This window comes from Primulina tabacum, chromosome 5, assembly GCF_025594145.1.
Source record: "Primulina tabacum isolate GXHZ01 chromosome 5, ASM2559414v2, whole genome shotgun sequence".
In the NCBI taxonomy this organism is placed as follows: Eukaryota; Viridiplantae; Streptophyta; class Magnoliopsida; order Lamiales; family Gesneriaceae; genus Primulina; species Primulina tabacum.
This window is the reverse complement of record NC_134554.1, coordinates 16,321,836-16,348,849: the sequence shown is the minus strand read 5'-3', so window position 1 is coordinate 16,348,849 and position 27,014 is coordinate 16,321,836. Positions and strand designations below refer to the sequence as shown.

Below are 27,014 nucleotides of genomic sequence, written 5' to 3'. Positions count from 1 at the left end.
CCGGCACATTATCTTAAGTCCGGGAGACACGAGGCCCCGGCACATTATCTAAGCCCAGGGCACTACACCCTGGCTCGGGGCTCCGCAACTCGACCACTCCCAAGTCCCGGGACATGCTCCCCGGCCCAAGGCTCCGCACCTTGGTTATTCATAAGCCCAGGGCACTACACCCTGGCTCGGGGCTCCGCACCTCGACCACTCCCAAGTCCCGGGACATGCTCCCCGGCCCAAGGCTCCGCACCTTGGTTATTCATAAGCCCAGGGCACTACACCCTGGCTCGGGGCTCCGCACCTCGACCATTCCCAACTCCCGGGACATGCTCCCCGGCCCAAGGCTCCGCACCTTGGTTATTCATAAGCCCAGGGCACTACACCCTGGCTCGGGGCTCCGCACCTCGACCACTCCCAAGTCCCGGGACATGCTCCTCGGCCCAAGGCTCCGCACCTTGGTTATTCATAAGCCCAGGGCACTACACCCTGGCTCGGGGCTCCGCACCTCGACCACTCCCAAGTCCCGGGACATGCTCCCCGGCCCAAGGCTCCGCACCTTGGTTATTCATAAGCCCAGGGCACTACACCCTGACTCGGGGCTCCGCACCTCGACCACTCCCAAGTCCCGGGACATGCTCCCCGGCCCAAGGCTCCGCACCTTGGTTATTCATAAGCCCAGGGCACTACACCCTGACTCGGGGCTCCGCACCACGACCACTCCCAAGTCCCGGGACATGCTCCCCGGCCCAAGGCTCCGCACCTTGGTTATTCAAAAGCCCAGGGCACTACACCCTGGCTCGGAGCACCCCACCTCGACCAATCTAAATCCCGGTATTTGCTTTCTTGCCCGATTTTCCCATATTGGTTATATGCACCAATATCCGGGTTTAAGTTTACTTACATCTGGGTCACTTACTGATTATGAGACATTTTATTCATTATAAGGATCAAGATCCCGGGTACTCATTTGAAGTTATCGGTTAAATCACAACACTTAGAAAATTTCCTAATTATTTTGTACACAAGAAATTATATTACTCGGGTCTTTGAAGATTTATCAGGATATGACTGCAAAAATGATAAAAGGGAAAATGAAGATTTCATTAAAAAAAAGAAGGCTCGAAGGCCGAGGAATTACAAGAAAGAGCAGGAAAAAGAAGAGAAACGCAAGTACAAATCCTATTCTATGTCCGGGTGCGCGGACCCTGGCTGATCTTCTTCGTCCTCAGAGTCTTCTTTCTCCTCCTCCCCGGCCTTTGGAAGTGATGCAATGGCTAACCTAAAGTCTGGGAAGTTAGACTTATCCTTAGGCAAGAGCCCGGCCTCTTCAAATTGTTTGCGACATTTGTTGAAACCAGTCTTGAAAAGAGGATAAGCCCGATCCTCAACTGCTGCCTTGAATTCTGGGGAGGTGAGGAAGGAGGTCTGAAGTTGCTCCCTCTTTCGCTCAGCCTCAGCCAGAGCCTCCTCCGCGGCATCCGCCCGGGACGTCTGCTCAGTCATACCCTCTGCCAGGGATTTATTCTTGCCTTCAAGAAACGAGACGTGTTCTTGAAGGGATTTCTCCCGGACAAGACTTTCTTGTAAATCATCCTGGGCTACATCCAGGGAGGCGTGAAGGGCAGCCTTTTCTTCTTCATGGAGCCCTTTCAGCCGGGCAATCTCTCCCTGGAGGCGATCGTGGATCTCTCTGGAAGCCCGGACTTGGGGAGCCTGCCGAGTAGCTATGGCAGCTACCTCCTCGAAGGCTGATATCAGCATTTGCATGCCCTGTTTTGTAAGAAAGAGGTTAGAAACAAAAAAAAAAAAGGGAAAGAAGGGTAAGGAAACTTACTGATAGAAGCCTGTTTGAGCCCTCGAGGAACCGAGGACCCGGGGTGGAGCTCTTCAGAAAAGCCTCCTCGGTAGGGATCAACATCTGCCTAATAAGATTCACCCCGAGTGCCGTAGCCCCTGCTGTGAAGATGCTGGCCCGGGTAGGTTGCTCGGATAGGGAGGGCTCTTGGAGTGGCTCCAGAAGGTCCTGTTGGAGGGAAGGGGTGTTGGATTGGCTGGCCCGGGAAGAACCTTGGTCTCCTGCCTGATCATCTTCAACCAGAATCAACTCTGGGCTTGTGGTAGCCTTTCGTTTCCTCTGCCGAAGGGAGATATGATCTTCTTCATCCTCCGGGGAGCAAGGCACCTCCCGTTCTGGCTCAGTATTTGCCCGGGCTAATTCCTTCTCCCAGGCCGCCGCCTCCTCTTGTGCTTGTTTCCTCTTTTCAGCAGCAGCCTTCCGTGCTGCCAGTTTCTTCTCCTTGGCTAGCTGCTCAGCCTCCCACTTTTTTGCGAAAGCTTCTTGCATCTTGTCTGCATTTATGAAAAACCAAAGGGTATCACCTAAGAAACATAAAATAGGAAAGACAAGACAAGGAAAAGAGAGTAACCGGGCTGAGAGCCCGAGCCAGCCGCCTCATCAATCGCCCGATCTATGGGGTCTTCAGCCCGGGCACTCAACCCATAGGCAACCAGATTCTCCTGGGAAATAAGGATAGAGGAGTATCTTTTGCCCTCTACCAAGTCTTGGCTTCGGGTATAAAAATCCTCAAATTTGTGGGCCCGGGGAAGGGTGGGTTGTTGAGGAAGGGATGTCAGAAACTCTGTTAAACAGGATAGAGGACCCGGGAGTCGAATATAAAAGAATCTTCCTTTCCACCCCTTCTGGGAAGAAGGGATGTCATCAAGGAACCGGGCATTTAGCCGGGTAGTGAGGGAGAAGGCATTATCTCCCAATCTACAAACGAAAAAATAGTGGAGAATAAGGGGAGTGATAAGGAGATTATTCATTTTGAAAAGAATATAGGCCGAGGCCATAATGCGGAAGGAATTCGGATGGAATTGGTTAATGGGCACGCCAAAGAATTCAGCAACCTCGATATAAAACGGAGGGAGGGGAAAACGAAGACCACTTCTGACTTGGTCCCGAAAGAAAGTGGTGTACCCGGGAGGAGGGTTATTGGCTCTATCGGAAGGACCGGGAATCAGAATGGAAAAAGCAGAAGGGATAGATCCCAGAACCCGGAGCTCCTCGTCCGCCTCTGAGCGCAAAGTGCTGCTCATTGAGGAGAACCAAGGAACTCCCGGGGCCTCAATAGAAGGATGGTCAGAAGCACGGGCTTTGCCCTTACCCTTGTCCTTCTTCAGGACCCGTGAAGTGCCCGAGGAAGAAGGTTTAGTTTGTTGGGCTGCAGGCTTTTTAGAAGTTTGAGCAAAACGATGGCGAGGAGGAGAAGGAGGAGAATCGGAGCGCATCGCGGTGGACTCATACCCAGATGAGCCTCGCGCATTGGCTCCTGAGGTGGAAGAAGTAGAATTAGACATGGATTAGAGAAAAGTAACTTACGAGTTTTTGAAGGGACTAGTTGCAGTGGTACCATGTCGCCGGAAATAGAGGAGTTTACACGCCGGAAAGCTGAGAGGAAAATTTGCAAGAGCTTCGCCGCAAATTTGAATTTGAAATTAATTTTTGAAAATGAGAAGGACTAATATATATGGGCGAGGGGAGATCTCTGTCGCTAATCTAGATACACGTGGACGATCAAGATGTCCCTCGTAAATTGTACCGGGCATAAGAAAGGACGTGCACGAATGTCAATATGTCAGACTTATCGGACCCTCGGAATATGAAACGATTTTCGGCGGCATAAATGCTAAAACATGGGTAATAATGACACTCTTTGGACTACCCGATAATACTAAAGACACTATATTCAAAGCCCGGGAGGTATGAGACCCCGGCACCATTTTTTAAGCCCAGGAAAAATAAGGTCCCGGCGCCTCATTCAAAACTCGGGTTGTATCAGACCCCGGTACCCCATTTCATCTATGGGACATTTGAAGCCTCCGATGCTCTTACACACTCTAAATTATGTTTCAACGAAAGTACAAAGTATGACTGATCGGGACAGCGAGTCAAGCTCTAGCCCGACTATTTTAGGGATGGGTGGTGATACCCCCATAAGGATCCGGGTCGTCTTTAACCCGGTTTATTAATTGGGGAGCCCAGATCATAGCCAGCTTCCCGGGCATTCCATTTCTTCCCGGGCCATCATCATAGCCCGGGCTCTCATGCAAGCTCCCGGGAACTTTCTACTCGGGCTACCTCGAGAAGCGCACCATACTCGAGTGTATCGGTATAGGCAGTCTTATCTGTCAGAACTACAGAGGGTTTGGCGTGTCAGAGAAGCTATCAGAGGTAGGGTGGCTTGACAGGAAGTCAACATCAAAGGCTATGAGTGGTAGATGTACGCGCAAATCGAGGTAATCCTTGATTTTTCTTCCTATAAATAGCAGGTATGTAATTCATTTGAGGGACTTGGGCTTCCTCTTCTTCTCTAGTTCTGGAGAATGATTCATTCACCAACACATGTTAACACACATATTTACACCAGTAGCATTTACTTTTATTTAAGCTACACTGGTTATCATCTTCACCTGCTGACTTAAGCATCGGAGTGGCCACGCCAGACACCCCTCCGGCGCCCATTCACGAGTTCCTTTCATTGTGTGCAGGTCACGATCGAAGTCATCTACTTTGCTCATTTTCCTAAACAACACTATAAATTATTGATTTGATCCGGTGGAGCATCCGACCCGGCTCACCCATTTCACCTTGATCGCATCACCAATGATAAAATATATTGTTCGAAATGGAAAATCTGAGAAATGTATGTTTCTTCTGTGGTGTTCGTGATAAACAGTTGAATCCATTCCAAGAAATTACCTTGGTACCAAATGTGGCCTAATCTTGAAAAATTAACACACCACACTTGAATAAAGCAGAACACACCCAAAACTCTGCCGTTCACTGCATAACTATGAACTTTGCTGTTTCTATGAAAACCAAAGTAAACTAAATTTGAAAAATATAACTAGGAGGCGCATTGAACCTCCTGTTTCCAAGTCAGTTTTTTAACCTCCTTTTGGCTCCTGTTCCCTGGAATCCAACCCCCTTCAATGGACTCCATACTACCACTCAACCCATCATCAAGAAAATCACCAACCCTTTTCACCTTTCCTGTTGGCTCAACCGGATATTTCCCCGAAAAGCAAGCGTAACAGAAGTTCGGAGAATCATCTCCCAACAGACTTGTCAAGCTATCAAACGGAAGAAAAGCAAGTGAATCTGAGCCGATATACTCCCTAATCTCCTCCACGCTCATCCTATTTGATATCAACTCCTCCGCACTAGGAGTATCAACCCCATAGTAACAGGAACCTATAATAGGGGGACTTGCAATCCTCATATGAACCTCTTTTGCCCCGGCCTCCTTGATCAATCGAACTATCTTCGAAGATGTTGTTCCTCTTACAATTGAATCATCCACCACCACGACACGCTTCCCCTCCAAAACGGCTCTCACTGGCGAAAGTTTCAATTTTACACCTAAATCTCGAATCTTTTGCGATGGTTCTATGAAAGTCCTCCCCACGTAATGAGACCTAATCAAGCCTTGTTGAAACGGAACCCCTGCTTTCCCTGCGTAACCAAGCGCTGCCACAACCCCTGAGTCTGGCACAGCAATCACCACATCACAATCCACAGGAGCTTCTGTAGCCAATATTTCACCAAACGCACGCCTTGATTCATACACAGACCTCCCAAAAACTACAGAATTCGGAAGTGCAAAGTAGATATGCTCAAAAATGCAAGATTTCGGTTCTGGATGAGGCATCAAACAAAGGGAACTCACCCCTTCTTTATCCACAACAAGGACTTCACCAGGCAAAACCTCTCTTTCATATGTCGCCTCGATCAAATCCAACGCACAAGTCTCCGATGCAAAAACCACAGCCCCGTTGCTCCTTCGACCCATGACCAACGGCCTAAACCCAAAGGGATCACGAACTGCAACGAGCTTATCCTCCGTCAAGAAAACCATAGAATATGCTCCCTCAAGCCTCTCACAGGCCTCGACAATCCTCATGAAAAAGGGCCTCGCTTTCGAGGTGGCAATCAAATGAAGAACAACCTCAGTATCCGAACTGGTGTTGAAAATCGATCCGTTGTCCTCCAGCTCCGCCCTCAAAGTCTGGTAATTAACCAAATTTCCATTGTGGGCAACCCCAACAGAGCCGAATCGGTAACCTGCAACAAAAGGCTGCACATTTTTAAGCATGGAGGACCCAGCCGTGGAGTATCTTACATGACCTATGGCGACATCTCCCGGTAACTGAGCCAATTTGGACTCGTTAAAAACGTCGGACACAAGCCCAACTCCTGTAACCGACTGGAGCACGCCATCGTGCACCGCCACGATCCCCGCACCCTCCTGACCACGATGCTGGAGCGCGTGGAGAGCTAAGTAGCTCAGACGGGCAGCCTCTGGGTCACCGTAGATTCCCACCACCCCGCACTCTTCCCTCGGTTTATCGTCATCATCGTTTGGGAAAAAAGGATTTAAATCTGTATGTGGTAGGTTTTTGTACCCGGAGACAATATCTGAGATTGGGTTTTTGGAGTTGGTCACATGGAGGGGTTTCCCAAGGGCTTTCGGTAACATGGAGGGGAAGAACCTAGGCTGTGGAGGGGGGAACGAAAGACCGAGGGCCGAGGAAGCAGAGGCTGATGAAGCCGTGGTGGCGGCAATCTTGGTGGCGGCGGCCATCGGAGCTAGAGGAGATGAGATGAACTACGGATAGTCGAATCGGCGGGGCTAGGTTTTGTTCGTTTACTGCATTAAACTAAGCCGTACCTTTTGGTGACAAAAAAGAGTCTCAAGGTAAACTTTGATTGGTCTGTGATGAAACAGCGCACAGATTGGGATACATTTTTTCTAGTTTGACTTTTCAATTAATTATGGTCCGTATTTTCTGAAAATGACGTGCGACGCTTTTGGGGTAAAAGATCTAAATTGTACACACATTTAGCGCCTAAAGTTGACTGTCCATTCATCTTGATATCTAACGACATTGGTCAAATAAATAGATTGATGGTACATATTATGTCGTTACTTGCATTCTTTTTTTAAAAAATAAAAATTGCCTTGTGTTTTGAGATATCCATAAAAAAATATTATTTTTTATGCTAATAGTATTAATTTTTATTGTGAATATCGATAGGATTGATACGTCTCATAAGTAAAGATTCATGAGAGCGTCTCACAAGATAACTACTCTTGAGTTTTTTAGAGAATATATAAAAAACTTTTTTTAAAAAAAGTACACTAATTTTTATTATATAATCATTTAAAAGTCAATAGATAAAAAAAAATTCGTTCTAAGATTTAGTGTTATAAATGATATATAAATTTATTAAAATATTTATAATTGAAAAGATCAGTATTATTTGTATATAAAAGAATAAAACCAAAGTTAATTACGCTCAATTCTCTACTATAATAATAATGTAATATCTCATTTTATTGACAAATTTTATATTTTAAATGGGGTGTGAATAACAAAAATTGAAGTACAAATAAATTTGATCTTGCATAAAATATCCAAGTACTTTCGGCATGCGCACAAATACTGGCTTTCTTTGATAAAGAGGATGAATAATGGGTTGACAAATTAAAGCGAATTTTGTACAAACTTTTCCAAAGGAGATAAAGATGAAGCGTTGAATATAACAAAATTGGATGGAATAAAGAGAGTGGTGATTAATGGAATCTTTCCAACCTTTCTCCCTTGAAACTCTCTCGCATTAAAAAAAAAAGTGGTAAAAGAGAACTCATCGATCGTGGAACAGTCAATATCAAGTTATCTGCATTCTTGAAGGCATGCTTGATCAAGTCCCAAAAGGAACTATTTTCACAGCACCAATCATATGATAGAAACGAAGCAATTATCATAATCCAAATGTAAGATTGGTTAACTCTCCCCTATCCTCCACATCATACCATCATTACTACCAGGCCATTCTAAATCGGCGCACAATTACAAGGATCACAAGGGTAATTGACAATCATTTGAGTCCAGTTAAATTCTCTGGTTCACAAAAGTATAATCCATGTTCAGAAAGCACAATTATAGAGAAGCAAACTTATTGCTCTAATGAATCACATTCATGAGATGAGAAACATGATCGGTGCCGCGACAATAATATGGTCTTAATTCGGCATAGTGCAAGTAATCATAATTCCTTTTCCACCTTGTAGTGCACCAACATCAACCTGTTCTCATAATAATGTGAACACCGCTATCGGTATCAACAATGTCGCTTATCTCTCTAATCTTCAGAGTAAATGCGGCATCTTCAAATGGCTTCTGCATCTGGCCATGACCAAAATAACCTGAGAAAATTGGCATGATGAGATTCTATTGGTGCAACTGTAGTGTGTAAGAAAAATATGAGGTCAAATAACATAATAGGTTAGTAAAAAGTAAACCAAGGTTTCCATCGTCAGTATCAGCTTCAAGGGTGGAAAATTTTAAAATTCCAACTCTTCTCCACAATATATTATGGGCTGTAAAGAAGTTTAGAAGGTCTTCCACCTAAAAGAGCTATATTTTGGGTTTGCACTCTTATCTTGATATTATGGGCTAACAATTGCCAAATCTATTTTATGCAATCTGATAATGCCACCAAAGCTAATGCAAAGTCCTGTAATTTGTACCACTAAATACAGATATTTGTTACAAAAAATTATAAGATTTTCACAATTCTACTCACATGCTAAGAATCAAGAAATTTCTCAAATAATGTGAAGTAGGCAGAATTAATTAGTCTTGTAAGATGGAAAAATAATTTCAACACAAAGACTTCTACCAATCCCACCTTCAGCTTGAGGAATCTTCTTTATCATGAATGGTATCATGCTATTTGCCTATAAGAGAAGTCAAATCAAATTGGTATAATGATCTCCACTAGTAATTAAAGTTAAATCAAAATTTAGAAGTTGTCTAAATAATGAATGGAAACTAGCAAGCCGGTTAGAAAGAAAGTAGCTTCCTCCAACACATCAAATTTCTTGGTTCGTTTCTGTCCACAATATTGGCAATACTGCGTTTAAATCATCAAAATCAGATTCCTTATCCTCAAAGACAACAATGTAATGGTAAATTAAAAACCCTCAAGCCTAACGAAAATGAAGAACTGAACATTCCATTTCTAGAAACAAACAGTGAGGGTTTAACGTATTCACCAAGATCACCACCGCGCTTGGCTGAGCTACAGTCAGATAATCGAGAAGCAACATCTTCGAATCTCGATTTTCCAACAAGGATATCATCGCGGATGGTCTTCATCTGCGCAACGGCGGCGTCTCTGGTGGTGGCCGAGATGCGGCTGCCGTCGGGGTCCTTCCAGGAGGCCTTTCTCCGCGAGCCTTCGTGCTTAATTAATATGTGAGATGCCTTCACCTGTCCGGACGACGCCATTTCTTCCGATCACAGCTAGAAAGAAAGAAAGAAAAATCAAGATTCCAGAGGGAGAGGGAAAGGGAGAGTGAGGGGAGATTTGTCTTGTGACCTTTATTTGAAGGGCAGGGTTCGAGTGGGAAGAAAGGGACGCTTTCTCCATGACTAAAATAGTGATTGATATATTTAAATTCTAAATATTTAAATGTGTGCATAAATAATAAAATTATATATTTATCAATGTTTAAAAAGTCAAAGAAATTTTTATGCTATTAAAATAATATTTTTAACAAAATAAAAAATTTAAATAATCATATTCATTAAAAATTTAAAAATGTGAATCGATTCAACCGGTTCTTGATCGAGTTTGACCGTTTTGATCAGTAAAACGATTTTTGGGAGTTGTTCGTACCGGAACTGTGATAAGTTTTCGGTCGAACCATCCGATCCAGTTCTGAAAGCACTTACTTAAATAAAAAGTATTGATAAATTGATAAAATAATAATACATTACTAAAAAAGATAAATTATTCTAAAATCTCCACTCATATTTTATGTCTCATTTTCATTTTAGTATACTTTCAGGTAGTTCCCTAACCAAACAAATACCATTTTCTGTCTCATTCCTTTCTGATTCATGTCGAATTCAGGCTCTCAACCAGGATATGATGCTTGAGTTTTGATTCAAAGAACAATGATGGTTTATTGGATTGTTCAATATGTCCTAGCCAAGCAAAAGCGATTACCTTTTGGTGTCAAATAATTTGCTTTGTGCTACTTTTTTGAACTAGTTCACACTGATATATTGGTGTGCTGTCGTTGACCACCAAATTAATACCCACTCTTTTAAATAAAAACGAGTGTAATGGTGAGTAGGGTCGAATCCACTGGGAACGGGAGATTATTTCTTTCGAGTAAAAATGCAAATAAAAAGGGGGGAATTTTGGGATATTAATTTAAATAAAATGCTAAACTAAAATACTTCAAGAACGGAAAAACAATAAATTTAAATGACAATTAATCAACTAGGATAAAGTAAAGAATTTAATATGAGACAGATCTGATTCAAGGGGATTCTACTATTTAATTATATCACTGGTCATCGGCAAACAAATAATTTATTCAAGTTGTTCCAAACAATTAACCTTAGAATTATAGGGATAGCCGCTAAAATTCTTGTGTTTTCCTAAATTAATTGACTGAACCCAGCATCCCGTCAAAACTTATCAATAACTAACTGGGCACGATAGCGTTCCATATTAATTAAAAATAGCATTTTCGTTTCGTGAAAACATTTAATTCTAAAATCTAACAACCGAGATAGCTGCAATTGGAAGATTTAGTTCCGTCGATTTATTTAGATTAAATATATTATGATAGCACAATACATCTAATCTATGTTACTCATGTACCAATCATTCATGACAATTACGGATCAATGAATTTATGGTTAGCAGTAGAAAATCATACATCGAATTAAATTGTCAGATTAAACGATATACAATATTCATATTATTAAATCATAAATCAACAAATACTTGGAATAAAAAGAATATTAACTATAAGAACAAATGCCTCACAGTGATAAATTAAACAGTAAAAATATCTCTTAAATCAGAAATAAAACTTAGCCAAATAGGGAGAGAGTTGGAGAGAAAATTTCTGCGCCCTTTTTCTTCTTCCCTTCTCGTGAGATGTTGGAATGAAAATTGGAGAAAAATTCTTCCTGCCGCCTCCTCCCTTTTGTTACGTGAATAGTGTGCTCATTTGGTTCTAAATCTTTTTTTTTGCTAAAAAGCCCACCAACCTCTTAATTAACCCTAATCATAAAATATAAAATAATAGATAATATTTTATTTAGATTTTCCCTTCTTGCAATTTTCTGGCAGCTGAAGTATCGTCATAAGGCGTGATCACGCCTTATTCCAGGACTTCTTTTGGTTTGGTCATTCACTTTCAAACTCTATCTTGGAAACTTCAAATGTGATAAACATAACTTTTTTAACTCAAATTTTCTCCAAGACCGCGAAAGTTCCTCCTACAATAAAATTACACAAAAATGTATCAATTAAACATATCGGAGGTTGGAATAATGGGAAATATAAAAATAAAAATACTAACTATTATGAGCCTATCAAAATCTCCCACAGCTAAACGATGCTTGTCCTCAAGCATAAAATAGATCAACTCATTATCTCAATTTTTCGTTCAAATCATAATTTTTTCACAGGTGTTTCCCACATTTTGTAAGCTTGTATCCACACAGTTTGGTGTCAACATAAAGTTTGTGCGATCAAACAATGTTTATGAGTTAAAATTCTCATGATTCTTCCGGTCTAAAGGCATTTTCACTTATCATTCTTGATCTGTTGAGCATCCACAACAAAATTATGTTGTGAAAAAGAAGCATCAACACATTCTCAATGTAGCTCGAGCTCTATTGTTCCAATCACATGTTCCCTTAATTTATTGGGCTGATTGCATCGTTGCGACTGTTTATTTGATCGGTAGAACACCCTCTCTTCGACTCCATTTGAAATTCTTTACCAAAAAGTTCCCTCGTACCTGCACTAAAATCATTTGGGTGTTTGTGTTATGGTTCTACACGTTTAAGCTATCGTTCAAAATTCTCTCTCTGAGCCATTAAATCTTTTTTCTTGGGATATCTCCCGGGATATAAGGCTTACAAGCAGCACAATCTCACCACAAATGAAATATACATATCTCGAGATGTCCATATCCGTCTTAGATCGATTTTCCACATACGGCGCCAGTGATAAAGACCGGGTGAATCAGGTAAGAACTTGGTGGACGATTTCACTGGGTCGGATTGAACATCCCAAAATAATATATCTAGCATCCAAATAACAAATATTTGTCATACACTGATATCACCATATAAATAACATTGCAATAACTTCACTTCTAACTCCATTCGATGTGTTCCAAATAAATTTTATTTTTTAATCAATATAAAGTCATTATATTAAATTTAATATAATATTTTAAGATAATAATTTGTAAAGTTACTCAATGTGTACATGACTTAGTGATGTAAATTTTTTGGGGAAAAAAATAAGTTGTTGTATTTCTGTTAATTTTATTATGTTTGAAAGAACATTTTCGTATAATGATATGCAAGTAAGAAAAAAATGTTTGAAAAAAATGTAATTGTGATTATGTGGTGTAAATTCATCTTTTTTCCCGTTATGTTTTGTGTTCAATTCCTTCTATTGACATTAATAATATTTTTATTTTTCAATTTAAGAGATGAGCCAAGTTCGACCTTACGAGCCACCTAAACGAGTCCAGCTCGAGCTCGACCTTACGAGCCACCTAAACGAGTCCAGCTCGAGCTCGCGAGCCTATTATCGAACATGTTTGCGAGCCTATTATCAAATATGTTTGCGAACTCACGAGCCGAATATCCATAGGTTTGAGCTTGGTTTGATTAAATTTTCAAGCTCGAAATCGAGTTTGATCTTGGCTTGATATGCTTAACAGACGAACTCAAACGAGCTTGTATCGAGTCGAGATACGAATAGCTCGCAAACGGTTTGGTTCATTTACATCCCTACTTGTCCGGCTATTATCGAATCGGCCCAAAACTTATCAGGACCTAACTCATGACCCAGGGTCATTCAGTACCCAAAACCCGCGCCTTCCCTGGGGGATCACCATCTCACAAGAAAACCGAGCAAAGGGACATCACTGAAGGAAATGCACATTTTGTTTTTTTGGAGTCTGATGAGAAAAATTGCTTTTTCGTTCTGTTGGACTTAGAGGCCTATTGTGCTTGTGTTTTTTGAATGGGAAATTGGACAAGCAATGCCTAATAGTTGGAGAATGTAAAATGTCCCACATAGAAAAATAAACATAGCATTGGTGAGCTTATATTGAGTTGCACTTTATGGAGGTGTAACAATGATTGGTCAAGAGGCTCTCTCTCGCGCGCACAGGCGCAGGGGGGGTGCAAATTATGGGCCCGATTTGCAGTGGAAAAAGGCTTGACTTGTGTGCAAGCGTACGAGCGCGACCTGGGTGCGTCGAATGTCGGACCAATCAAGGCAAAATTTCCCACCAAGGCTCACCTGGCTTTTGCTATTTTTTATTTTCGAAAAATTACATTATGGACTGTGACCTTTGGTGTTTCAGCTGGAACAGTTTCGGTTGACCTTTGGTGTTCCAACTGATGACCTTTGGTGCTCCAGCTGGACAGACCTTTGGCCTTTCGAATGGTCAGCCGTAACTGTCCATATGAGTGCCTATAAATAGAGGCAGCCTCGAGTCTTTCAAAAATACCAACACACTCTCCTACATTTTCGACGCTTTGCTTGTTCTGTTGTCTCGGCTGCTGCTGCTTCCACCGGCTGCTGCTCCTTTTCTCGTTACTCTGTCTCGTGATAAAGTTCAGGTACATTTCAGTTCGCCTTTGTGGTATCTCGTGCTAAGGTACTGCTGGTTGTTCCGTTGTATCCTGGGAAACAGACGTCCAAGTTCATCCTCGAAGCACATCGGAGGGGACGAATCTGTTTTAAGGACAATGTATTACATACAGGCCTCGGTTTGCTTTACTTTTGCATTGTGCTACTGTTTAGTTCGTGATACTGGCTCGCTGTTTTTTGTGTACCTTTCTGTTTGTGCATACATTTTGTGTAACAATCTTAAAACAGATTACTTATAACGAGTTTTGTTTCAGATATGGCTACTGAAACTAACGTGCAAAGGGAAACTGTTCATGTTGTCCCTCCTCAAGTTGTCCCTCGTGGTACCCCACGTGCTGCTGCGGTTGTTGTTCCGGCAAGTCACGGTGAAAAACCCGAGAAGTTTACTGGTGTGGACTTCAAAAGGTGGCAGCAGAAGATGCTGTTTTATTTGACGATGATGAACTTGGCCAGATTCCTCACTGAGGATGCTCCTAAACTCAACGAGGGTGAGGAAGATGTTGAATCTGTTAGTGCGGTTGAGGCATGGAATCATTCTGATTTTTTATGCCGAAACTATGTACTAAACGGATTGGCAGATTCGTTCTACAACGTGTTTTGCGAAAAGAAAACGGCTAAAGAGCTGTGGGAATCCCTAGACAGAAAGTACAAAACCGAGGATGCCGGGGCCAAGAAGTTTCTTGTTGGTCGCTTTCTGGACTTTAAAATGGTGGATTCAAAGCCGGTTATCAGTCAAGTTCAAGAACTACAAGTGATTCTTCACGAGATTCACGGTGAGGGGATGACTTTGAGCAAATCATTCCAAGTGGCTGCTATTGTTGAGAAACTACCACCAGCTTGGAAGGATTTCAAGAATTACTTGAAGCACAAATGAAAGGAGATGAATGTTGAAGAGCTCATTGTTCGACTTCGTATTGAGGAAGACAACAAGAGTTCGGAAAGAAGATTGTTCTCTCCTGTTGCTGCTAAGGCAAATGTTGTCGAGCATGGTCAAAGCTCGAAAAAGAGACCATTGTCCTCCTCCAACAGAAAGTTGAACATGGGACCCAAAGGAGGCGTTTCAAAGAAGAAGTTCTCGGGAAAATGCTATAATTGTGATGGCATGGGTCACAAGGCATCTGATTATAAGAAGCCGAAGAGAAACCGAGAGGCGAATGTGGTAGAGAACATATCTCAAGAGGTTTCGAATATGAATCTCTGTGCTGTAATATCAGAGGTTAATCTGGTGGGTTCGAATCCAAGGAAGTGGTGGATCGACACGGGTGCCACTCGCCATGTTTGCTCGGATAAGGAGATGTTTGCAACTCTTAAGGAATCTGAGAATGGGGAAAAGCTGTTCATGGGAAATTCCGCCACTTCTGAAATCAAGGGTCAAGGAAAAGTTGTCCTAAAGATGACATCGGGAAAAGAACTGACTTTAAACAATGTGTTGTATGTACCTGACATCCGCAAGAACTTAGTGTCCGGGTCGCTTCTTAACAAGCATGGTTTCCGCATTGTGTTTGAGTCAGATAATGTGGTTTTGTCTAAGAGTGGAATGTTTGTTGGCAAAGGTTATGTTTGTAATGGTTTGTTCAAACTAAATGTAATGGCTATTAAGCCCGTGATGAATAAAGTTAATACTTTTGCTTATTTGCTTGAGTCTTCTTGTTTATGGCATAGTAGACTTGGACACGTTAATTACGATACAATTCGTAGACTAATTAACATGAAAAGAATTCCTGCATTCCAAATTGATAAACAACACAAATGTGAAACTTGTGTTGAGGCAAAACTAACAAGATCATCTTTTCGAACTATTGAACGAAATAGTGAACCACTTGATATAATTCACAGTGATGTATGTGATTTAAAAGGTGTACAAACTCGTGGTGGAAATAAATACTTCATTACTTTTGTTGACGATAGCACAAAATTTTGTTATGTGTATCTCCTCAAAAGTAAGGATGAAGCTATTGACAAATTTATCCAATATAAGAGTGAAGTTGAGAATCAACTTAGCAAGAAAATTAAGGTGTTAAGAAGTGATCGTGGAGGTGAATATGAATCACCGTTTGCTGAGTTTTGTGCTCAACATGGTATCAAACACGAAAGAACTGCACCTTATTCTCCTCAGCAAAATGGCATTGCAGAGAGAAAGAATCGCACATTGAAGGAAATGATGAATACGTTGTTATTAAGTTCTGGTTTACCACAGAACTTGTGGGGGGAAGCTGTTCTAACAGCTAATTACCTTTTAAATAAGCTATCCCGAAAGAAGTTAGATAAAAGTCCATATGAGTTATGGAAAGGTAGAAGTCCTTCCTACCAATATCTGCGAGTGTGGGGGTGTCTTGCCAAAGTAGCAGTACCCACTCCAAAGAAGGTAAAGATAGGACCAAAAGCTGTTGATTGCATTTTCATTGGATATGCTCAAAACAGTTGCGCTTATCGTTTTCTTGTACACGAATCTCAAATACCTGATATTCCCAAGAATACGATAATGGAATCAAGAAATGCTTCGTTCTTTGAACACATGTTTCCATGCAAATCTAAGGAAGAATCAAGTTCATCCAAAAGATTATATGAAACAATGGATGAAGAACAAGAGCTTGATCAAGACATTGAACCTAGACGTAGCAAGAGAGCTAGGACTGAGAAATCCTTTGGTCCGGATTTCATCACTTTCATGATGGAAAGTGAACCTCAAAGCTTCAAGGAAGCAAGTAGTTCATCTGAGGGACCTCTATGGAAAGAGGCTATCAATTCCGAAATGGAATCCATTTTACAAAATCATACGTGGGAATTAGTAGATCTTCCTCCGGGAAGCAAACCACTAGGCTGTAAATGGGTTTTCAAAAGGAAAATGAAATCAGATGAAACCATAGATAAGTATAAAGCCAGATTGGTAATTAAAGGTTACCATCAACGTGAAGGGCTTGATTACTTTGACACATATTCTCCTGTATCGAGAATAACCTCTATTCGTGTGATACTTGCGATTGCCGCATTGCGGAATCTTGAAGTACACCAAATGGACGTAAAGACAGCCTTTCTAAATGGATATTTAGAAGAGGAAATTTACATGGAACAACCTGAGGGATTTTCTGCGACTGGGCAAGAAAATAAGGTATGTAAATTGGTGAAGTCTCTGTATGGCTTAAAACAAGCACCAAAGCAATGGCACGAAAAATTTGATAAGGCCGTGATGGAAAGTGGATTTAAATTCAGTGAATGTGACAAATGTGTATACATAAAGAACACTGAAATGGGATATGACATTTTATGTCTTTACGTAGATGACATACTTATCATTGGTAGTAATGATAAGATGATCAAATCCACCAAGAAGTTATTGAACTCAAGATTTGACATGAAAGATTTGGGCTTAGCCGATGTAATCCTTGGAATTAAAATCCATAGAACATCAGAAGGACTAATCCTAAGTCAGTCACATTATGTTGACAAAATACTTGAGAAATTCAATAACAATGACTCTGCATTAGCTAGAACCCCGATAGATACCAGTCAGCATCTATCAAAGAATCGAGGTGAAAGTATGTCTCAATTAGAATACTCTCGAGTCATTGGAAGTCTGATGTACTTAATGAGTTGTACAAGACCAGACATAGTCTATGCAGTAAGCAAATTGAGTAGATTCACTAGTAATCCAGGAGTTGAACACTGGAAAGCAATTATCATATTGCTAAGATACTTAAGGTACACTCGTGATCATGGGCTGCACTATACAAGATATCCTACTGTTATTGAAGGATACAGTGATGCGAATTGGATATCTGATATGAAAGATTCAAAATCTACAAGTGGATTTATATTCACTTTAGGAGGTGCAGCAATTGCGTGGAAGTCTTCTAAACAAACTCTAATAGCCAGATCCACGATGGAATTTGAGTTCATAGCCCTTGACAAGTGTGGTGAAGAGGCTGAATGGCTGCGTTATTTTTTAGAAGATGTTCCAGGATGGGAAAAACCTGTGCCGACTATATGCATACATTGTGACAGCCAATCTGCGATTGGTAGGGCACAAAATAATATGTATAATGGTAAGTCTAGGCATATACGTCGTAGACATAATACCATTAGACAACTACTCTCAACTGGAGTTATCTCTGTTGACTATGTAAAGTCAAAGGATAATATAGCGGATCCGCTAACCAAAGGGTTAAACAGAGAGTTAGTTGCGAAAATGTCAAGGGGAATGAGGCTCAAGCCTATAGAATAAATTGGTGTGAAGGAAAACCCAACCTACGCTGACTGGATATCCCAAGAACTAGGTTCAATGGGACAACCTAATCGCACTAATTTGGAGAATCACTGTGGGGGTTATCCCTAGTCCATTCCTACTATGAAACAGTGAATGTTGAAGATAAGCTTACGGCTTTTAATGATTCTGACGAGAAGCAATATAGAATCACCTATGTGAGAGAGAAGTGGGGCCGCTTCGAAAGAATTGCAGGGCTCAATTCTAGACCCTCTTGCAGAACCAGGAGTGTGTTCATGGCCAAAACGAACACAATCATGAGAACTGAATAGTATTAGGAAGAGTCTTGTGTGAAGTATATCTTAACTCACACAAACGGCTGTACAGTTCAAAGACATCATGTCTACTGTCAACCAGTGAATTATTATGCTTTCACAAGGGAAGGTTCAAAGGATAATACCTACCTATCCTATGCAAGATTCAACTGTTGAACTTTATCACGAAAAATCATTGAATATCCTTCAATTTCCATTCATGTGGGGGATTGTTGGACTTAGAGGCCTATTGGGCTTGTGTCTTTTGAATGGGAAATTGGACAAGCAATGCCTAATAGTTGGTGAATGGGAAATGTCCCACATAGAAAAATAAACATAGCATTGGTGAGCTTATATTGAGTTTCACTTTATGGAGGTGTAACAATGATTGCTCAAGAGGCTCTTTCTCGCGCGCACAGGCGCAGGGGGGGTGCAAATCATGGGCCCGATTTGCAGTGAAAAAAGGCTTGACTTGTGTGCAAAGCGTACGAGCGCGACCTGGGTCCGTCGAATGTCGGACCGATCAAGGCAAAATTTCCCACCAAGGCTCACCTGGCTTTTGCTATTTTTTATTTTCGAAAAATTACATTATGGACTGTGACCTTTGGTGTTTCAGCTGGAACAGTTTCGGTTGACCTTTGGTGTTCCAACTGATGACCTTTGGTGCTCTAGCTGGACAGACCTTTGGCCTTTCGAATGGCCAGCCGTAACTGTCCATATGAGTGCCTATAAATAGAGGCAGCCTCGAGTCTTTCAAAAATACCAACACACTCTCCTACATTTTCGACGCTTTGCTTGTTCTGTTGTCTCGGCTGCTGCTGCTTCCACCGGCTGCTGCTCCTTTTCTCGTTACTCTGTCTCGTGATAAAGTTCAGGTACATTTCAGTTCGCCTTTGTGGTATCTCGTGCTAAGGTACTGCTGGTTGTTCCGTTGTATCCTGGGAAACAGACGTCCAAGTTCATCCTCGAAGCACATCGGAGGGGACGAATCTGTTTTAAGGACACTGTATTACATACAGGCCTCGGTTTGCTTTACTTTTGCATTGTGCTACTGTTTAGTTCGTGATACTGGCTCGCTGTTTTTTGTGTACCTTTCTGTTTGTGCATACATTTCGTGTAACACGTTCTTCTGGTATGATGAATATAGCTCCGTTGCTTTCTTCTTACGGTTTGGTCATAAGGTGGAATGTTTCAAATGGTTTTGGCTTGTGATTTGACAAATTCGAAAGGGAGAAACTGTAGTTTATACAATATTGTTGGATTATCTTTTAATTTGAGTGTTATATGCCTTGTGTTCGTTTTTTTTAGTGACAAATATAGAGGACTGAAGGTCTATAAAATGGAAAAGAAACTAGCACATCGGCATTTACTACACATTTGATTTTTCGAAACTAAAAATCGTCGAATTAACATCAACTGAATACATAAGTGGAACACAATTAGACAAAAACAATGCAAGATGATCGCTGTAAACGACACTAGAAGCAGTTTTAATAAGTGTTGTAAAAGGCGCCACCTAGATGTTGGACGATCGTTCACCGTCCCGATTTTTAAAAGCCGCCTAAGCGTCTGTTTCAATAATCCATGGATCATGAATAGCAGCCAAACAACCTTCAACAACAGCATATGATTCTGCAACCTGCCCTCTGGATTTTCCTGGCAACAGCCCTCGGTTACAATCGTTTTAAGAAATGGGCTAAAAATCAGATGCTATTTTTAAAGGGACCCCAAAAAATACACAAACTTGGTTAATAAAAAAAAAACACAAGCTTGGTTTCTCTCAAATTTCACATGATATTAATTCCTTTTTCTTTCTTTGCAAGGGCAGCTGCCCTTTCCTAAAAGATCGTGTATTTTTTTCGAAAAATGTAAAACTCACATCAAATCGACAATATACTTGGTTTTCAAATTGACTGCTCCAGTCGCCGCGGCTTTTTGTATAAACGTACAGAAATCAAATGAATGAATAATTTTAATATATATATATATATATATGTGTGTGTGTGTGTGTGTGTGTGTGATAATTTTAATTATTTTTAATTCATAAAGATATAAATATAAAAAAAATTATATTACAAGTAATATTATCATTGAAAAATTCTAAAGTGTAGGTAAAGATGAAAAAATTTAAGGATTTTAAAAATTCTGGAAAGTAGATGATATCTAGTACTTATAAGTGAGCTATAAATTTAGTAAAATATAGTTTTATGACATTCTTTATTAAATAAAAAGTTAGTATTTTTGTAATGTGAGGGGTATTTTTAGTATTTCAACTGTAGAAAGAGTTTCTCAATAGTTTGGGCTGGAAGGTACTGGGCCACACAAAGATGAAGTCCAATAAGTATGAGGAAGAAGCTGGGCCAATCAACAGTGGTGAGATAAGAAGCCCATAACCGGAAACCAGAGAAGGCGGTTAAGGGGATGGCTGATAAAGGGGAGAAAATAACAGAATGATAAGCTAATTATAAATTCTTTTCTATATATAAAAAAAGTTTAAATATTGCAATACTTTGTCTTTTTTTAAGAAAAAAATAATGAACCTGGTAAAATCTGTAACTAATTTTCTTCCACGACCACATATTTAAACTGGACCACGAATGAAATGTGATAAAGATTACTGCTATATAATAAAAATACTTTATAAATAACAAAAAAAATGTTTGTTGTACATTAATGTACACTTGCTTGTAACTTGCCTAATAACTATTTGATACGTATATTAGCCATAGACCAAATTCTGTTTCTTGCTATGATTTTAAGCAAAAGCTAGCGAACGAGGCTTGGTCTATGTTCATTCGTAGGTCTATAAAAAAATATCACAAACCTACTATATAAAAAAAATGTGGATTGTCAGATATACATTTTACGTGTGTGAGAATCGATGCTAATAAAAATATGTGTATTGAGTTACATGCTAATGCCGGGGGATTAAAATTTCAAATACGTCTAGAAAAAAACATGAATATATAAGATTATCTATTTCTAGCCAATTAACTAAGCAAATTGTTGTAAGACAACGTTAGATTGCAATGTTATTATCGTCCCATACCATTTTGAATAGTTCGAATTCGAACCCTTTTTTTTTCAAATTTTATTATTTATAGTATGAAATTTTCATTACGTTACATGTTTTGACTATATTCAAAGATATTTATTTATATGCCTGATAATAAAAATCAATAAAATTTCATGACATAATTGAGTTAAAATTAAAACAATAGATCGTTGATTGATAATAGATGAGGAACACATTTTTCATTTTCTCATAGGTGTGAGTGAATAAACACCACAGTGAGGAAAATTACAGAATCAGTTAAATTTATACAAATCCAACCACCCATAAAATACTAATAATTCATGAGTCATGGGTTGATTAAAGTAAACTTTTTTCCCCGTTGAGAGGGAAAAAAAATGAAACCAAGAAAAAGGAAGAAATGAAACCAGGAAAGATGTTAAAAAAAAAAGATGAAAATCAGCACAAATCTGCTGCTTTCATCTTTGGCCATCTCTCCCCATATTAGCAACCGAAATTTCTTCTCCTTCCATATTCAAGAATTAGCTATCCAGCCTACCATTTCATGGATAATTAAGTAACCGTCAAAATATGCAATATTTCAAGTTCTTAATTCATCGAGCATGGAAGAAGTCAGGGATCTGAAAACGACTTCTTCGCATGGGATAGTAAGTCCCATCTCGTGATCGAATCCAAACTCTTCTTCCGCCTGTCTCAGCAGGACTTGGAACTCGGGATGAGCCAACAGAGATATGGGAACTATGTATCTGCTCCGGGTTTGGCCTACATACACCGCAAAATGGCCCTTGGGGACGTCCACCGGCAGCCCATCCTCTGTGTCGTAGCCATTTTTCTTACCCAAGCTGGAGCATCTCTTCAAGATTTGCCTCAGGGCTGTTGCCTGGGAGACCTTGGCTGGTTTCTTGATCGCCATCGTGTATTATTATTATTATTATTTTTTTTTGAAGCTTTGATTTGAAAACGAAGAGTTTGGATATGGAGGTTTGGGTGGTGTGGTTTGGAAAGGATAGAATTGCGGAGGTATTTATTCACAAAAGTTGGAGCTATGGGTGGGGGTGGGGTGGGGTGGGGCTAAGCCCTAAGAGATTGTGTGCATATTTTTCTTCCACATTTTGTAATTTCTAAATCATATGTAACTCACTCTCTTCTAGAGTAAAATGACATTATGGGTAATTCTGAAATTTTTAAAATAATTTCTTGTTATTCACACCAACATGTATCTGTAATATGTGTGTATTGGTCAAATCATGTATATTAATATCATGTGAGACTTGGGATCAGAATGAGAAATCTGATACGTGGCTTTGTTTTACCAAACTTTTTCTTAGTGGCTTTCGCACACATGGAGGTTATTGGTTTCCAGCCTATATACCATATTCAACTCTGATTGAGCTAAGAAAATGAAAAATTTAAATCTCAGAATAATAATGAATATAAGATTCATATTTGGAACTTTTACAAAACATAAAAGGATTTATAAAAGATATACCAAAGAAATTAAACAACAGAGAATTTTACCGAGGTCCACCTCAGAATCATAAATTCATAAAAATCACCCATGAACGCCTTAAACGCCATCTCTCGGCTAAGCAGGCTAAAGGGCTACAACATGAATTTATTTTTCCTGGTTAAACTCGAACCTTGTGTTTACCATTTCCTGGTTCATCTTTTTACCTTATATTCTAACCAAAGACTCTTATATTACATTAAATTCCAAAAATTTAAATAGATCTTTTATTATCTCAATCTGATCTCAAAAACAAATAAATATAGATCATGTCATAGTAAGGTAATAATTTAGCACGAATGCTTTAACCTGTCATACAGGCTCAACTAATGAAATATAAAAATTTAAAACAGTAAATAAAAACAGAAAATAAAAATAGTAAGAACTTACAAATTTGTTACCAGAACTTCAAACTTTTATTGATATAATTCTGAAGGGTTTTTACAAGAGAGAAATGAGAGGGGAGCAAACTCAACCGTGTCCTCCTAAAGACACAGAATGAACCTATAAATAGATAGAAGAGCCGGACATGAAACCCCGGATTCCATCTAAAATAAAAACAGTACAATACTTTATTAAAGTAAATAATACAATGCATTATTAATGCAAATAGTAGTCAAAAAGTCTACAGTAATATGATATTCCACCCGATATGCCATGATGTGATATTCCACCAACTGCACCAGCTGCAAATTCTTTTTCAACTAATGGAGATATACCCCATTCTTCAATAGATATGATCTTCTTGATGATAAACTTTGAAAAGTTATAACTTCCTTTCTGCTGAGTATTACTGAAAAAGTGAGTTATGTCAACACTTTTTGTAGATATCAGAAGATTTTCATAAAATCCTCTTTGCTTATAAGAACCATATACATATGATGTATTGTTTAAATATCTTTCCATTATAGTCCATGGAGTTTTTTCCCATTGGGTATCTCTTTCTTCTATAAGAAGAATCAATTCTCGATGTTTTGTCTCTGTATATAGAGCTGAATCATTATCATCCTCTTTGATAATATTAGCATATGATGCTGAAGATTGAGAATCTGTATTACTTCTCTGCTTTTGTTTCAAGAATTCTTGAAATTCATTGTATAACTCATTATTTTGCTCAGTATTATTGGCTGATGAACTGGATAAGTTCTGGGCTATAAGCCTCTGTTTACCATGCTGTACAATGATATTAGGGGGTTTTCCCCTACCACCTCGTCCTCTATAAGAGGACTCTCCTCTTCCTCATCGGGAATACATATCTGTAGATAAAAACATTAGGATAAATATTCTCGAGTTAAGAAATCTGGTAAGTGATTATCTTCACCTTTTTTATAAATTATTTCAAAATCAAAAGGAGCTAAACGAGCCTGTCATCTTGCAAACATTTGTTTAGAAACATCATGTTTAAAATCTTTATTAAACATAAATTTTGCAGATTTACAGTCAGTTTTTATAATAAACTTTTGATTATATAAATCATCTTGAAATTTCAAAATACATCTGACAATAGCTAAAATATCTTTTGCTACTGTGGAGTAATTTTTCTGGGCATTATTTCATTTCCCAGAATAAAATCTAATAAGATATTCTTGTTTATTTTGAGGATCTTTCTGTTTTAAGATTCCTCCAAAACCTATATATGAGGCATCAGCTTCAACTATTTTATCCCATTGGGGATTAGCAAGCATAAGACAAGGAAGATTCTTAACATTTTCCTTAATATTTTTAACAGCTATTGTATGTCTTTTAGACCAAGGTAAAGTATTTTTCTTTAACCTATCATATAAGATAGCAGAATCTTTAGTAAGATTTTTAATATAGGGAGAAATATAATTTAAACTTCCTAAAAATCTCTGTAACTGAGTTTTATTAGTTATAATATCAGGAAATTTTGAACCAAATTCTATACTTCTCTGTATAGGAATTATTTTTTCTTTCTCAATCATAAGACCAAGAAATCTAATATTGGTTTGAAATAAAATCATTTTAGATTTTGAGATAACAAGTCCATTTTGAATAACAATATTTTTAAACATATTTAAATGTTTAAAATGTATTTCAATATCATTAGAAAATACTAAGATATCATCAATATAAACAATTATAAAATTGCTGTAATTATAAAAAATATCATTCATAATTTGTTGAAATTCAGAAGGGGCATTTTTAAGGCCAAATGGCATTACTGTCCATTCATAATGTCCTATTGGAACATTAAAAGCAGTTTTATATCTATCAGATTCTTTTACCTGAATCTGACAAAATCCTGATTTTAAATCAAATTTTGAAAATATGATAGCATTTACAAGTCTATCTAATAAATCTTTTTTATTAGGAATAGGATGTCTAATCCATTTTAAAACCTTATTAAGAGGTTTATAATTTATGACTAATCTTGGAACACCTCTTTCCTGTTCAGAATGTTTATTAACATAAAAAGCAGTACATGACCAAGGAGATTGAGAATGCTTTATCAAACTTTTTTCTAATAAAGAATGAATTTCATTCTTACATAATTCTAAATATTCAGAATTCATTTGACAAGGACGAGCCTTGGTAGGAATATTTTTTTCATCAAAATTCTCTTCATATGGAAGAGATATAATATGCTTCTTTCTATTCCAAAAAGCATTAGGAAGATCATTACATATTTCTAATGAAAACTTATTATAAATAAGTTTAATTTTTTCCAGTAATTTAGAATTTTGTAATTTATCATCTATAGTTAATATATTAACTTCTTCTTTTAAAGAATTAATCTGAAAAGTTTTCCTATCAATCTTTTCTTGTAATTCATTAAGAATTCTATGAACAGGTTTAATTATGAACTTAAAGGAAATAGGATTACCTTGAAAAGTTCCTATAATACTTGTTTCATCAACATAAGTTAAAGGATAAATTTGATAAATAAAAGGAAGATCAAGTATAAGTTGGCTAGAAATATCTTTTGCTAATAAAAAACTGGTTTGAATACAGTTTTTATCTTTGCAAATATAAACTTTTGGTAATTTATAATTTATTTCTAATGGTTCTCCTCCTGCATGAGAGAGAGAATGAGTAGTTTTATGAAAATATTTCGTAGGAATTAATCCTTCATGTATAACATTTAAGTCTGCACCACTATCAATCATAGCAATGAAATTCTTTTTATAAGAATTTTCAATTAATAAAGTTATATTGGTATAACATTTTTGAGATATAATCATGCTTAAAACAGATAAATGTTTTTTATCTGGATCAGGAAAAAAAATATCTTGTAGATTATCAAAACTATCAGAATTATTAACTGAATTATTATTATTAGTTTCAATGATTGAAACACGATAATTTAAACTATTATTATTGTGTTGTAAAATTTTTACTTGTTCTTTAAGATTTTCTATTTCTTTAACTAAATCATGTATAGTAACTGGATTCTGTTTACTATATTTCTGTTGAAGAAGATTTTTAACTTCTTTCATAGAGTAAGCTTGTTCTTGTTTAACAATAATATTATTATTATTATTGCTAGTTGAAGCAGTATTCTCCATTTGATCAATAATTGTGGATTTTAATACTGGATCCTTAATCATTTTAAGAAATTCTAAAATATTATTGTTAGTTAACACATTAATATTTAAATCATTGAATTGAGACATTAGTTTATAAAATTCATCATTTTTATCTTCTATATGATTTAAACAAGATTTTCCTTGTATACAATTATTACATTCATTTAAATCATCAGAAATATCTGATTCACTATCTATTATTTCTTCTGAAATATAAGATTCTGAAGAATTCTCAGTTTCACTGTCAGAATTATTATTTGAATCCATTATTATTTTAAATAATGTTTATTTTAGATTATCATCTATATCTAAATTATTAATTTTATTTTTAGCCCAACATTGATTAGCATAATGTCCTGGCTTTTTACATTTTCTACAAATTATTAATTTATTTTTGTATTTTTCTTCTTTCCGTAAATCACGGCTTTCTTTTCTTTTCTTCTTTTTATCTCTTTGTCTATCAGACAAATGTCTTTTCTTTCTATAAAATTTTTCATCTTTTTCTTTAATTTTCTTCTTACCTTTATTAGGTAAGTCCATACCAAATTGATCACAAAATTTACCTAATTGTTTTTTCTCAAGTAAATTTTGTCTTTTAATTTGATTATTTAATTTTAATTCATTACAGAGAGCTAA

General features: G+C 38.2%; 4 protein-coding genes across 4 annotated transcripts; all 4 read right to left on the bottom strand.

Annotated features, from left to right (window-relative positions):
- Nucleotides 1-926: 926 nt before the first annotated feature.
- LOC142547085 (uncharacterized) lies at nt 927-2,358 on the bottom strand. Its single transcript, XM_075655164.1, has 2 exons — nt 1,826-2,358; nt 927-1,761 (listed from the first exon to the last, which is right to left on the bottom strand). The coding sequence occupies exons 1-2, from the start codon at nt 2,333-2,335 to the stop codon at nt 1,171-1,173; spliced, it is 1,101 nt and encodes a 366-aa protein (XP_075511279.1). The 5' UTR covers nt 2,336-2,358; the 3' UTR covers nt 927-1,170.
- Nucleotides 2,359-4,680: 2,322 nt separating this feature from the next.
- Nucleotides 4,681-6,771, bottom strand: LOC142547084 (amidophosphoribosyltransferase, chloroplastic-like). The gene has a single exon (XM_075655163.1). The coding sequence runs from the start codon at nt 6,636-6,638 to the stop codon at nt 4,902-4,904; it is 1,737 nt and encodes a 578-aa protein (XP_075511278.1). The 5' UTR covers nt 6,639-6,771; the 3' UTR covers nt 4,681-4,901.
- A 1,149-nt stretch (nt 6,772-7,920) lies between these two features.
- LOC142547083 (peptidyl-prolyl cis-trans isomerase Pin1-like) lies at nt 7,921-9,461 on the bottom strand. The gene is made up of 2 exons (XM_075655162.1): nt 9,117-9,461; nt 7,921-8,264 (listed from the first exon to the last, which is right to left on the bottom strand). Exons 1-2 carry the CDS (start codon nt 9,349-9,351, stop codon nt 8,140-8,142), a joined length of 360 nt encoding a protein of 119 aa, XP_075511277.1. The 5' UTR covers nt 9,352-9,461; the 3' UTR covers nt 7,921-8,139.
- Nucleotides 9,462-21,525: 12,064 nt separating this feature from the next.
- LOC142547082 (protein SMALL AUXIN UP-REGULATED RNA 12-like) lies at nt 21,526-22,333 on the bottom strand. The gene has a single exon (XM_075655160.1). It carries the CDS (start codon nt 22,234-22,236, stop codon nt 21,904-21,906), a length of 333 nt encoding a protein of 110 aa, XP_075511275.1. The 5' UTR covers nt 22,237-22,333; the 3' UTR covers nt 21,526-21,903.
- Between the last annotated feature and the right edge of the window lie 4,681 nt (nt 22,334-27,014).

Bases quoted from the DNA above. Each gene is read 5' to 3' on its own strand.
- LOC142547085 (XM_075655164.1), bottom strand. From the start codon at position 2,335: ATGCAAGAAGCTTTCGCAAAAAAGTGGGAGGCTGAGCAGCTAGCCAAG. The intron at 1,762-1,825 runs GTAAGTTTCCTT...CTTACAAAACAG, and splicing joins GCTCAAACAGGCTTCTATCA to GGCATGCAAATGCTGATATC.
- LOC142547084 (XM_075655163.1), bottom strand. From the start codon at position 6,638: ATGGCCGCCGCCACCAAGATTGCCGCCACCACGGCTTCATCAGCCTCT.
- LOC142547083 (XM_075655162.1), bottom strand. From the start codon at position 9,351: ATGGCGTCGTCCGGACAGGTGAAGGCATCTCACATATTAATTAAGCAC. The intron at 8,265-9,116 runs GTGAATACGTTA...CAATTTTCTCAG, and splicing joins CAAGCGCGGTGGTGATCTTG to GTTATTTTGGTCATGGCCAG.
- LOC142547082 (XM_075655160.1), bottom strand. From the start codon at position 22,236: ATGGCGATCAAGAAACCAGCCAAGGTCTCCCAGGCAACAGCCCTGAGG.